This window comes from Anas platyrhynchos, chromosome 13, assembly GCF_047663525.1.
Source record: "Anas platyrhynchos isolate ZD024472 breed Pekin duck chromosome 13, IASCAAS_PekinDuck_T2T, whole genome shotgun sequence".
NCBI lineage: Eukaryota > Metazoa > Chordata > Aves > Anseriformes > Anatidae > Anas > Anas platyrhynchos.
In genome coordinates, this window is record NC_092599.1 from 18,687,748 (window position 1) to 18,700,774 (window position 13,027).

Sequence of the window (13,027 nt, forward strand, 5' to 3'; positions counted from 1 at the left end):
GCCATGGTTTGAAGACACTACGGGTACCAACAATTGTTTCAAATGCTAGCAACTTATACTGATATTATCTTCCCTTAACTGGAAAACTACCAGATAGAAAAGAGCCAATGATAGCATCCTGTTACAGCTAATAATACTGATCAGTCTTTTACTTCATTTTCACCAGAGCCATCATTAACTATAACCACATCCAAGGCAAAAGGGCTGGCACCAAGAGCTGGTGGCTTTAATTTTCATATTTAACAGTAGCCTTTCTTCTTTGTTTTCCCTTACACAAATATAGAAAAGATACTTATTAAAAGATGGGACAAATCCTACCCTATAGAAGAGAATAATTACAGTGCTTCTGTTCAGTACACCAAGTAGAGAGAGTTAATCACTGTTTACATTTGGGAGGGAGATAAGCAAGTCAAAATATCAGAAATTCCTACTGTTGCTATCTCTGGGTAGCAACTCTGAGAAAATCTTAATTATAGCAGTAAAAGGCTAAAAAAAGTCAGCATCATTCAGACATCTGAGCGTTTTACCCTGCCCAATAAACATCAGAACACTCCCAATGACATATGAAACTGCAGTAATCTACGATATTATTTCTGCATAGATAATTTGCACATTTTACAGTGGGAACGAAAGTACTTCATGTTTATCACCTAATACCAAGAGATAGAGACACATGAAACTAGGGTGCATTCCACATCAAATGCTGGAAAAAGCCAAATATTGTTCACTCTGCACTGTCAGAACAAGGGACGTAGGCAAACTGTTGTAAAATCATGAAGGCAGATTAGCCTTCTGCAAGCAAACTCTTCCTTAGGCTTCAGACACTGCAGGATCACACCCTAGGCAGGTACAAGAAAACATTTAACACGAAGCATAATATTGGAGCAGTGCTAAGAAACACTAGGATCAAATCTAACTGAAAAGCAAATAGTCTTTTTTTTCTTGTGTGGTTGTTTTTGTTGTTTTTGTTTTTTTTACTATGGATACCTTCAGAGTCATTAAAAAAGCACATTATGTAGGATGAGAATGATCCTTATGCTACCTTTGCAGTTCTTCCCTTCTTGATTCTGATGATTCTCCTTTTATTCAATCTTCAGAGTTACATATAACTATCCAAAAAACAACCCTCCCTCCCTCCCCAGCTTTTCACCTTTCACCCAACCACGTCTGATCCACGTAGTTTGGAGTAAAATTTTAACTTATGATAGTAACAACATGCTTAGGAGCCTAACAGCCTTCCACCCGCCCAAGTTTTTCTTCCTTGCTAGCTTCAGGCTAGTGAATGCCACTTTACAGAAAATCTGTTTCCTGGTATACCTGCTTGGTGTGTTTAAGTTTGGAAGATCCAACCAATATAAATCCTCCAGTTATTCTAGAGCCACAAGATGTGTCTGGAAAGGTGTAATCAAAGTGCCTTTTGGGTAATGGTAACTTGGACTCTATTCTTAGACACACACAGGCATGTTCACATTCATCTGGCTGGAGTTGTGGGGCCATTCAATTACAAGTTTGTTTCTTTGATGACAATTTTGTGCACAGCTTAGAGGAAAAATATTTTCATCGTTTAGATACCAGAAGCACATAAATAATGGTCTTGTACTTTTTGTAATGCTTAACATAAGACTTTGACAGACACAGGCAAACAAAATTAGAAGACAGATCCCAAAGGAGCTAAGAAATGTAATCATTCACAGGCAGAGTACCTGCTGTAATGACATAAACGTGCTGGTCCTTCAGAATAAACAAAAAGCAAGGAAACAATAGTTCTGGATAATCTCTGCATAGCAACGTTCACAAAATGTCATGTTGTTTTCCCAGACTTGAAGCAAACTTTTAGGACTGTAAGCAGAAAAACCATCCTAATACAGATGACATTACAAGAAACAGCTTGCCCCACTCCTACCTTCTGAACACCTGGGGGAGAAGAAATCACATTAGTTTGTGCCCTTCATGCCACATGACCACATACAGTAACAAAACGCACAATACACTTAAAGACTTATGGTACTGTTTATTTTACTTCAAAATAAATAGTGCATTTTATGTATTGTTTACAGTTTGCAAGTGTTTCAAATACTGGACACAAGGAAGAGAGCTGTAGAAAAGCACGGAGAAAAGATTACTAAGCACTGATGATAAAAATTTACGGCTGTGCCATTCTGAGTAAATCAGACTTGATATGAACAAGAATCCTACGGCATCCATGCAAATGTCAGTCCCATACACACCAGTTAGAGAGGAGAGATGGACTATACAGATGTAGCACTGACTGCACACTTAGCGACCCCGAGCTTCTCTGTTATCTTGAAGATGGACTACTAGACCCCGAAGGTGGACAGCAGAACTGGTGCAGAACATTATCTTCCCTGCCAAGGAAGGGGGGGGCAAGAAAGAAAAAAGACAGAGGAACAGAATCATAGGGAACAGCATTAGGAAAATGAAGATCGAGTTGTTTTTTGTTTGTTTTTAAGTTCACAAACAGTGCAACTTGCTTGTAAGTACCAACTGGTAATCCCTTCAGTGTCAGAGACTGGACTTTCAGGGCAACGAATAACAACCAAAGGAGCACAGGCTAATACCTGACAGCTAAACTCTCAGGCAAAAGCTGTTTCAAAAGGGCAATTTTTTTTCCCATATGAAAAATGACATTAAGCAGTCATACACATAACCCAGCCTACTGTGGCCATGGGGTCTTTTTTTTTTTTTAACATATTAAAGAGAAACATTCCACAAGGATTTTCACTGCCCATAGTTCACTGAAAATGCAGAATAGATGCATTCCCACTCCGCTGGTGATTTGCACACAGAAGTACTGATGATTGATAGAGCTGCACTTGACCCTTCACCCCCCTTCTTTTTGAGTCGAAAGAACTCTGTTCCCATGCAGAGTTGCCAGCATCATGAATGGTGCTACAAACCAGAAGGCACAAAGGCTATTAAAGCAGCAGTTTGGAATACCTACATCTGTAATGCTATAACGTGCTTTATGGCAGGTGGAGGAGGGGATGCCGGCTTAGCAGGAAGCTTGGAGGAGGTCACTTCTTTACCAGTAACACAACCACGAGTGATCACTTCCTTTAAACTAAATAACGAGCTAAAGGAGGAGGATGGAAAGAAACACAACGAAGGAAGAAAAAGCAAGAAAATTCAAAACCAAATAGTAAATTTCATGATATTCTGACAACTCCTGGTTGTTTTCAAACAATTTGCCGTGTACAAACACAATTCATCCTTTTTACATCACTATATCACACAGGCATCAAGTGGAAAATTACAAGTATTACTATAATTTTGCCAGCTTTCTTTTGCCATAGGGTTTGAACACAGATGCCTTATCTAATCATCTGAACCTCTCATACTGACTTAGCACAGAGTATGAGATATGGACAGTGTTCAGATCCGTTTTTCTTTGTTCATCTTGAAAACCAGGATAACCTTAAGCAAGATGCTGGCTGATCTGAGATACCTTAATTTCACTCCTTTGCTTAATGTGAAAAATAAATAAATAAATAAATAAATAAATAAATAATATATATATAGTCAAGCTTTTAAATCCCTGCATATTGTAAAGAAAAAAGTGCTTATATGCTAAGTTATATAGTTAGGCAATTGTTATTCAGTTAGAAATAAGATGTCTATTTTTATTTATTTATTTTTGTAGAAAACTTCAATAAACAGTCATATCAACGGTAGAAAGGACTGTGAAGCACAGCTGCTGCAGCTACAGTTTTACCTGTGACTAATCATTGACTGGGAAACTACCCCAGGACTGAGGTGTCTGCTCTGTAGTGTGGGATGTATTTATAGATGCTGTGTGAGAAATATTTGCTATTTGTCTAAGCCCGGCAAACAGTACAGTGCTCACCCATGGAAAAAGTAAACAGAGCTGAAAAGAACCACATTTATCTGAAAAATTGGTATTTTTCAATTTCAGGAATCCAAGCAAAGAGTTCCCAATTTTCCCTGACTGTGCCTAGTGTGCAAGAGTTCCCACAGTGCTCTTGAAAAAGCAGAAAAATGAAATCACTCTATTCAATAGAGAAGCATCTGCCAGCCAGACATCACTGTATGTTAAGCTTCTGTGTTAGCCAGTTCGGGTAACAAAACAGCTACGATGCCTACCACTGGCTCAGGAAAAAAGAAATAGCACAATTATTCCTCCTATCATCTTTGATACAGTGGTTTGTTGCACATACGCTAACATTACCTGGTGAAACAAAGATTCCACATTAAAATTTCACATAAGCACAGAATTTTCAGAATAATGGTTTTACCTCCCAGAGGTGCTGATTAAACATTAAGCAGGTAGGGACTGCAAGAAAATGATGGGATTTCTTTGGTACTATAACATCCTTTGCATTATCTTTTTGTTTTCACAGGTATCACTGGGGAAAAAAAAGAAAAGAAAAATCTCTAGCTTCAAGATTTGCAAATGGCCTTTGGACATGATAAGGGCATCTAATTAAATATTAGAAAGATGGAAGGTAAAATGGATGGAGAAAGGAATGAGTGACAGCCAACATTTCATGCAAAGCAGAACAAGGAAATCACAGAATTATGAATAAACACATCAGATCCAAAGATCCATAGTGGTAAGCAAATCTGTCTGCAGTTGTAGTTGCATATTCCCGCCTATCACATATCTATTCCAACAATACAGATACAAGGAAAACTTGACACTCCCAAGCATGAGCACTACTCATTGTATCTGCCTGTCTGGAGCTATTGCTACAGCAAAAATCCCGAGGAGCTGACAGCTACAGTGATTTGGTGCTGTAAGGCACTAACACCAAGGAAACCAACCTGCCCGCTCCCTCACCCCAATTTCAGAGCAGGAAGCCTTCTGAAAAGGGTTGGCTACCGACCTGCCTTCACCCTGTAAATACAACCTATGTGTTGAGGAGTGATGTAAACAGCCGAGTCACCAGAAAGTTCAAGGGCTAGACTCCAAGCTGACATCTAGGAGGAGCACAAAAGTGAAAGTGTGTTATTAGTGTAAGCTATCTGTGATCCTGTGATACCTGGCACCTGCACAGATAGGCTGAACTTCTAACTCAACTTTGTTACACAGAAAATGTGCTTGGAAAATGTGGGACCAGATTTTTCTTTGACTGGGAAACAGATACGATTAAGGCTTTGCTCTGCACATACACTAGCTGCAAGGCCACCGAGATAAGCTGGGCCATACCAGGCAGGAGGCTCAGCAGCCGAAGTGCAACTAAGACTGCAGAGATCCAGGACCTTTTTGAAGCCTCTCTGGTTCCAGACACCATCTCCTTTACTTTGCCCTTCACACCAGACGTAACACCTGGATTCAGAGCACCACTAACAAAGACAGAGCACCTCATGGAGTCTGCAACTTTGAACAAGGGTACATTATGTTTAAGGCACTGGGAGGCAGGAAGAGAAAGGGAATTAAGGAAGCCAAGCTAGAGACATTACCGTTATTTTTTTTCCCCAACTTCTAAACAAGAATAAATCAAAAGGAACAAACATAGGAGGCATATGGGCTAACTGGAACACAAACATAACTAGCTCAAAGTATGTTATGTGCATAGGCTTCCTATGATTTTTCTTACAATAGGAGAATGTAAGATAACTCATTTTATTTCTATCTATTTTGAACATTGTAAAATGAGCAAGCAAGGGATTACTGCAATAGCTGCAGTTATTAAAAATGCATTATTTTCCTATTAACAATTCAAAACAGATGCCAAAGATCATCTAGACTAGAAATAAAACTGCTGGAGTGAATAAAACATCCAGCAATTAGCTAACAGCAAATCAGAGATGCTCCAGATTTCACTGTAGTGCATTCATTAATTGCTTCTTTCAGAGCAAATTTAATTTTTAATTCAGGGCTACAAAATTAATCCCTCTGTGTATTTTCTAAATAAAACCTCAAATCTGAAGTTAGAATGAAGCATCCATTTCTGTCTGAATTGTTTTCAATTATTTCTATTTATAAATTGATAAATGGGAAGACCAAAAGCTAAGTTTAATACTATTAAATGTATGTGGAAATTAGGAGCCTAATTGTGCTAGCATTATAGTAGCTGATTTTCATTCACAGCAAGAGGATTACTGTATTCAGGGCTTTTACAAAAATGAGCATAGTTTGTACTCGGCAGGTATTGCAGATACAGCGGTGTCAGGTTGCAACTATCGGTTTGGATACAACGGCTTCAAAAATCGAGCTGTTGATAAGGAAGACTATAACTGCCTGACTCAAACACACCACCACGTGTGTGTAGGATGCTACCTGGGACAGCATTCACATCACTGAGAATATGAAAATAAATTCAACAGTCCAGCAAAGAACAAAAATCCAGCACTTTTTTTTTTTTTCCTTTCCTAAAGGACGAGTGCTTTAAGATCACAGGATAATTTGTCTTTGAAGGGACTTCTGAAGTGTCTGGTGCAGTCCCCTGCTCAAAGCAGGGCCAGCTGCACAATGTTGCTCAGGGCTGCATCCAGCTGACTGAGTATCGGTGGAGACAGAGACATCATCTTCTTGTCTGACCCCGTACCGAAGTTTGACCACCCTCACAGTGACATTCATCCCTTGCTTCCCCTTGTGTCTAACTGGAATCTGTCTTGCTGCAATCTGCATCTGCTGCCTCTCACGCTGCCCTTTGCACCTTCCAGAAGAGCTGGCTGCACCTTCTCCATCCTCTCCCGTTAAGGAGATAATGCCCGTAACAGCCCTGAACCTCCTCTTCTCCACATGGAGCAGCTCCCTGATCTCCCAGCCTCTCCTCGCTTGTCCCATGCCCCAGTGCCCAGCAACTCTGGTGGCCCTCTGCTGGATTTGCACAGTATCCTGATGCCTTATTAGACATACTAGGGATGATGTTTCACAAGTGCTGACAGAGGAGAAGAAATGCTTCTTGCCTGCTGGCTGTGCTCTTGCTGATACAGCCCTGTATTGCAGCTGGTTGCCCCTGTCACACACTCCCAACTATACCACCCCTGGAAAAAAATCATCTTACCCAGGCAACTTGTGTGTTGGGGTGGGGGAAAAGGTCTAAGAGAAGAACAAGGCCATATCCAGTCCCTGCCCTCAACCATTTTATTATGAGTGATGGAATAGGGAAGTTTTAATTTAAACTGCTCTAAGTTTTTAATTCCAGAAAATATATTAGAGATATGAATAATAACCTACATGGGGCAAGATATCAAAACGTTCAAGAAACAACTGGTTTTCCCATCAACGTCTCTATAGGAACATCTCTAACAAACCCTTAAAATTAAGGCATTATAATCTAAGGAGAAAAAAAAACAGAAGCCTTATAAAAAGCAAATGGGAATCTAATAATGTTGAGGTCTTGCTCCTCACTGAAGGAATACTTCAAGTTGAAGTTGTCTTACAACTGAACTACAGATTCGTTACCACCAAATAAAATTAAGAGCTCTGATGAAAGGAAAAAAATCATACAAACTGATGTTCCAGTGTAAAACAAAGGGATGGATCCAAGCATGCATGGTTAGATATTACTAAGACATGAAAGATTAAAATCAGAAGTATGCTTATGCATTTACAGATTTAGGATTCAGTGTTTGGTTTTGTGTTTCCTTATTACCAGTGCAAAGTGAGCTGATTTTTCGGCACCAGACTTAATTTTTTTGATACTAATAGTATTCATGAGCTGGCAATTATCACTGAGTTAATCACTAATAGCAAAAAGTAAAAGTTAAATGCTTTTTTTTTTTTTTCATGACATGTATGCACAATTTAACAGTTCTCACATTTCTAGTAACTTTGGTTACCTATCCTTTGATGCTTCTATAAGATGACTAAAACGCTCTGGCACTGACAGTGATTCGTATTAAGATGTGTAATTACTGCTGTCCACATGCATCAAAGAGAACTTGGAAAACACACAGTCAGTAAAGAGATCTATGTTAAATAAAACATTACTGGCTGGAAACCGTATATTTCTGATATACGTAGGGCAGCCTCTGCTCAGCATTTATAGTTAAAAAACCCTTACTTCCATTCAAATCAAAAAGCAATGCTGAGCCTTTTCCAGGTCTATGCCTCTGACCCTGAGAGCACTACATTCATGGCTATTCTGTCATGAAATACTTGGGGGCAGGAGAAAAAACCAGTGTTGCTCATAAGAACAATATCCTACATAAACGATGTGAAAATTTCCATGCCTTGCTATGTTAGTTATGTGAGAACTCAACCTACAGTTAGCTTCTTCCTACCTTTTGAAGTGTCTAGGGCGATGTGCCTCTTAAAGCACATGAAAGCCATTTTACTGTATCATTCAATAGTGCCTGAGAGAAGCAAATATAACTACCCTATGAGAGGTTAAAATTAGTTTGGTGTGTTTGCCTAATACTCAATTCTTTTTTCTTCCTTCTTTTATTTATTTATTTTTTTAAATTTTATTTATTTTTTATTTACCTTAAACTGCTATTCCTTTTCTTTTGTCAAATCATAACATTCGATGTCTCTTCACAAATAAAAAGTGTGTGGACCATATCTACTCTTACCTGTACTCTGAGTGTGTGGCAGGGACAGCTAGCTGGGTATGGTACAATGGAGCTGGACAGCAAAACTGGTGCAGAGTATTTAAAGACCTACGACACAAGGAAAAACACAAAGTCAAAACACCAAGTGTTTAGAAAGGGGCTTTTTAGGGAAAAGCAGGTGCTAGTAGGTATATTTGAAACTCTTGATAAGTTTGAATGAAATTTGAAATGCAGCTGTCAATTCTGAATCCCAGGAAATGAGGAGGGAAGTAGTCCCGTAGTTTAATATACACATCAATAATGACAGTGATGAACTCTTGCAATGAAGAATCAAAGTTTTGTTGCAACATAAAAATAAAATGCCAATTTAAGACTTTGTTTTTGCCTTGCTGTGTGGAACAGAGGCAAAAGATAAACACTAAGGGTTAAAATTCCTATGGAAATGGAACTTCAGACTTGGATGTTACTCTGCACCAGTCATGCTGTTTCTTTGTTAATGGCATTTCAAACGCAGTGCTTAAACATGAGGAGGCACAATGGGATGAGTAAGGACAGAAGATTTCTTCAGGCCCAGTAATTATACGCAGGCTGCAATACGCCACTTACAAACTTGAAAGAATCTAAGCTTCACCCAGATTTTAAACAATATTCTGAAATGTGCGATACAAATTTAATTGATGTCATTTGTTCAAAACATGAGGAAAAAAAAAGTTTTACAACGCAAAAGATGTCCTGCAGTCCAGATAATGATTGTATTGTTAAAAACACACGCGAGGTGCAAAACAATGAGGTACTGCATCCGAAGTAAAGCTTAGACGATCTTTAAGCAACATAGAGTACACTTAGCAGATTTGATGTTTTTGCCCAGAAACGTTAAAGAAGATTTAGCACAATAAGGCACCCATAAAAAAAACCACCTAACCAAATTTCCTAAAACATATAATTCCTCTAAGAAATTATAAAATTTAAATATTTCCTAATCTTGCAGTGTGTACACATGGAAGAAATAGCCATTAAACTGAAAATCCTCATTTACTGAAAAGAATCCAAGCTGACTATTTAATAGACTGTGTATGTATGTACACACACACATTTTGCTTGGCATCTTGACAAATGAGTCAAGAGATTGATTTTGATTCTTCTGGATCCCTGAGGCTTAAAGCAAATCCTATGAGGTCACTCTCTCATAGAGCCAAACAGAATGGTTATGCAAAACAATGTTGGCCTTTTTGACAAATGCATTGGTCACTAATCCTCAAAAAAAAAAAAAAAAAAAAAAAAAAAAGGAACCCTGCAAGGTCAACCTGTTCTGATTTCTGTTGCCAACTGTGTGTCAGCAACTGCACAGCCAAGATGAGTTGGATTTTCTGTTTAAAGATGGCAACTGATGGAAACATCTGTAAAGTACCTGAGCTTTTGGAAAGCCAATCACAACGCAATTCAGTCATCGGGCAGATTGCCATCATGGGACATAACCTGCTAATGCCTCCCAGAGCAAACTGAGTGGTGACACCTTTGGGCACCTTAGAAAGAAGGCCAGAATGATTCCATAGGAAGATGGATAACGTTACCAAAAACATGATGGACCATGATAAAAGCAGTTAGAACACATAAAAGCTGTATTTTCTGACAAGAGAAAAATGATATTCACACAAGCTGCTCCACACACTGACAGAACCAGGGTAGTACGCTATAAGTGCACACTGCATGACAAAGTCTCACATTGGGTAGGGAAAGGGATCACACTGATGAAATCACCACGTCCTGCTTTGTGAATACCTAAGTTTGCCAGTAGAAGCAAAAGGAGATTAGCATGAGGGTGCCCCAGGCCTCCCTTACTCCCACCCTTTTTCTCCTATACAAGTTTTTCTATTCTCACTAATAGCATTTTCTTCACAGAATAAGCCAGTAAACATATGAATGAATCTCCCTGGATCTACTTGTGCACAACAGAATATTTTGAACAGAGTTTGCTCCTGGCTATCCCCAAAACTTCTGCCCACGAGGTTCCAGAAATGTATCCTCCTCCGACCTTCCCATGTTCCAAAAATACCAAAACAACAAAAGTCCTCTCTGCAGGTTCAGCCTCCTCCTCTGCAGTTACGGTTAATACTCACCTATTGCACAAGACTGGTTAGGAGCCCAACTGCTTTGAGTTTCTTTTCGAAGGTGCGGTAGAAATGCAAAAGTCCAGTCACCTTGATAGCAAATAAGAAGCACTAAAGGTTTGTCAGGTAGCAACTACACTGGCACCCGACTGTCTTACAGGCGCAGGTACGGAACAGACAAAACAGATGACAAACTGTTCAACTGCAGACTTGTAATTACGTTACCACATATTGCTGGGTTCAGCAAGAACATTCCAGATGTTAAAGACATATGCTCAATATGTAAAGCTACATTTCAGCCCCTTCCTGCTCAGAGACACCGGGCTCTTTATCCAGCTAGTTACAGCAGCAGACATGAGGTTTGGACTCTGCTCCAAACTTCAAAATCCAGGGATATCTTGACCAAGCATTTTGGTTCCTCCAGGATTCACTGACTGGTGCCCAGTCAGCCTGATAACAGGTGATGCTCAGACTTACAGCCCCGTCAGAAAAGTGATTTTACCCAAAGCAAATCCACCTTCTACCAACACAATTTAAGATCAGTATGTGGCATTTTGTACATTAGTTGCATGCTAAAGCAATACTTCCATATTTTCTCCTCTGAATTATATCAGGAAAAGTTCAAGATTAAAGTTACTTTAAAAAAACACAACAACAACACAACTTGTAAGATAGATATTTCAATCGGCCTTCAACACAAGTTTGCACTCAAAATAGAATTGATTTAAGGATTTAAGTCATGACAGCTAAAGACATTGTAAGAAATATATTTAAATTAGGAGCAGTGATCGCTGCCTCTCTTTACAGTATCATACTTGGCCCTGTTTAGGTTTTGCATCTTGAGCCGATGGTACTTCACGTTCAAACAGATACTTCAGAACTGACACGAGACAAATGACTCAATTGATGAATGTTGCTTCTGGGCGATTCAGCTTCTAAAGCATGGCAAAGCTTCCATGGGATGTTGTGGTAATTTCCCACCTCCTGGCAGTTTTTTCCAGCTCCCCCCAGGTACTCATGGACAGGGAATCACTGATAATTTTTTATTTATTTATATTTTTAAATTCTTATGAGAACAGACTACTAATACAGTAAAAACAGAACTAAATCCAAAATAAATTCTATGATAAAACTTCAAAATCACATCTCCCTTGGGAGGCCAGCGTTAAGCAAGTCTAAGCTGCAACATCAGTATGCAGACCCTAAGTATGTTTAACTGTTCCTTTACCTTCTATATAAATTCCCATATTTGCCATTAGAAACCACTCATTTTAACATTACTTTTGTATTCATCAGCAGAACAAAAAAGCCCTTTGTATTTATTATTTTAGGACTAGAGTCTTGCTTAGAAGTACAAATAAGAAGAACTAGATTATCACGGAAAGCTATAACCACAAGCCAACATTTGCTCATTTTCTCCTACAATCACCAACAAGCCTCCTAAACTCAGACATATTTCTCAATACTGGTTTTAAAATAACCTGGGAACCCACCTATTTACTTCTAATTACTTCTGCTTCATCGGGCTATTCTCTATCGGTTTCCCAAACGTGCCCTGAGCAGGCTGCTAGCTGTCCTCCCGCTGCTGGGATCAGGGCAGTGCCGCTGCGCGACCCGGGGTGGCGGACACTGCATCCACCCAGAGAAATGCCGGGAGCCTGCGCAAGGCTTGTCCTCCAAACCGAACGGCACATGGTGCTTAGTGCAGGATGTGGTATCCAACCCTTTTTATGCTGCCAGTGTTTAATTGTAACCGTATATAAATCTGTCAGTAGATTGATGGAATTACTAAACCATTACTTAGAACTTCTCCCTAACAAGATTACCAGCTTTCAAACAGAAGAGACTATTGTCTCACGGGTACTTAGGAAAGCTGTATTAGCACAGGCCTGAATCAGAAGAAATGATGTCTTTGTAATGCTGCTGACGGGACCAGCAGGTACGTCAGCTCACCTTAACTACCACATTTTTCTGTAGCCCTCTTACTACATTCACTGTTCCTCTTCCTCGTACGAAGCAGCAATCTGTCGCCTCCATCTGCCAGTATTCTCCCTTTTCTTCTGGTACATGTTCCATCAGGTACTGTGTTCTAGTGAGGAAGTACAAGTACCACCAAAAATGCGCACCAGAACAGCCTCCTGAAACTGCCCAAGTCGGTTTGTGTGCCTGGTGCTAGGGGACAAAGATCCATCATCAAACTGACTTATAAATAGCACAAGTGGTGGACGAGTTCATCTGCTATATAAACTCATTCGCTTCATTGGCATCTGAGGTAGCTTAGAGTGATTTATTTGATTGGATTCATGCCTACAGCTAATAAAATGAATACTTGCATTTTAATCATATTTTAACCCGATGAAGAATAACATTATTGTACAAGTTGATAGGTTTTTTTTTGTTGTTTGTTTGTTTGTTTGTTTCCCTCATCTCAACTC

General features: G+C 39.4%; 1 protein-coding gene across 11 annotated transcripts in view; it reads right to left on the reverse strand.

The window, feature by feature from the left end:
- The window catches only part of IQSEC1 (IQ motif and Sec7 domain ArfGEF 1), a 342,853-nt gene that overhangs the window by 175,035 nt on the left and 154,791 nt on the right, over nucleotides 1-13,027 (reverse strand). For 6 of the 11 annotated variants that reach the window (XM_038186147.2, XM_038186144.2, XM_038186149.2 and 3 more), the window contains exon 3: nucleotides 8,506-8,592. The exons of the other annotated variants lie outside the window; for them this stretch is intronic. In XM_038186147.2, the coding sequence (XP_038042075.1) occupies nucleotides 8,506-8,592 (87 nt within the window). The remainder of the gene's footprint in view (nucleotides 1-8,505; nucleotides 8,593-13,027) is intronic. 11 annotated transcript variants of the gene reach the window in all.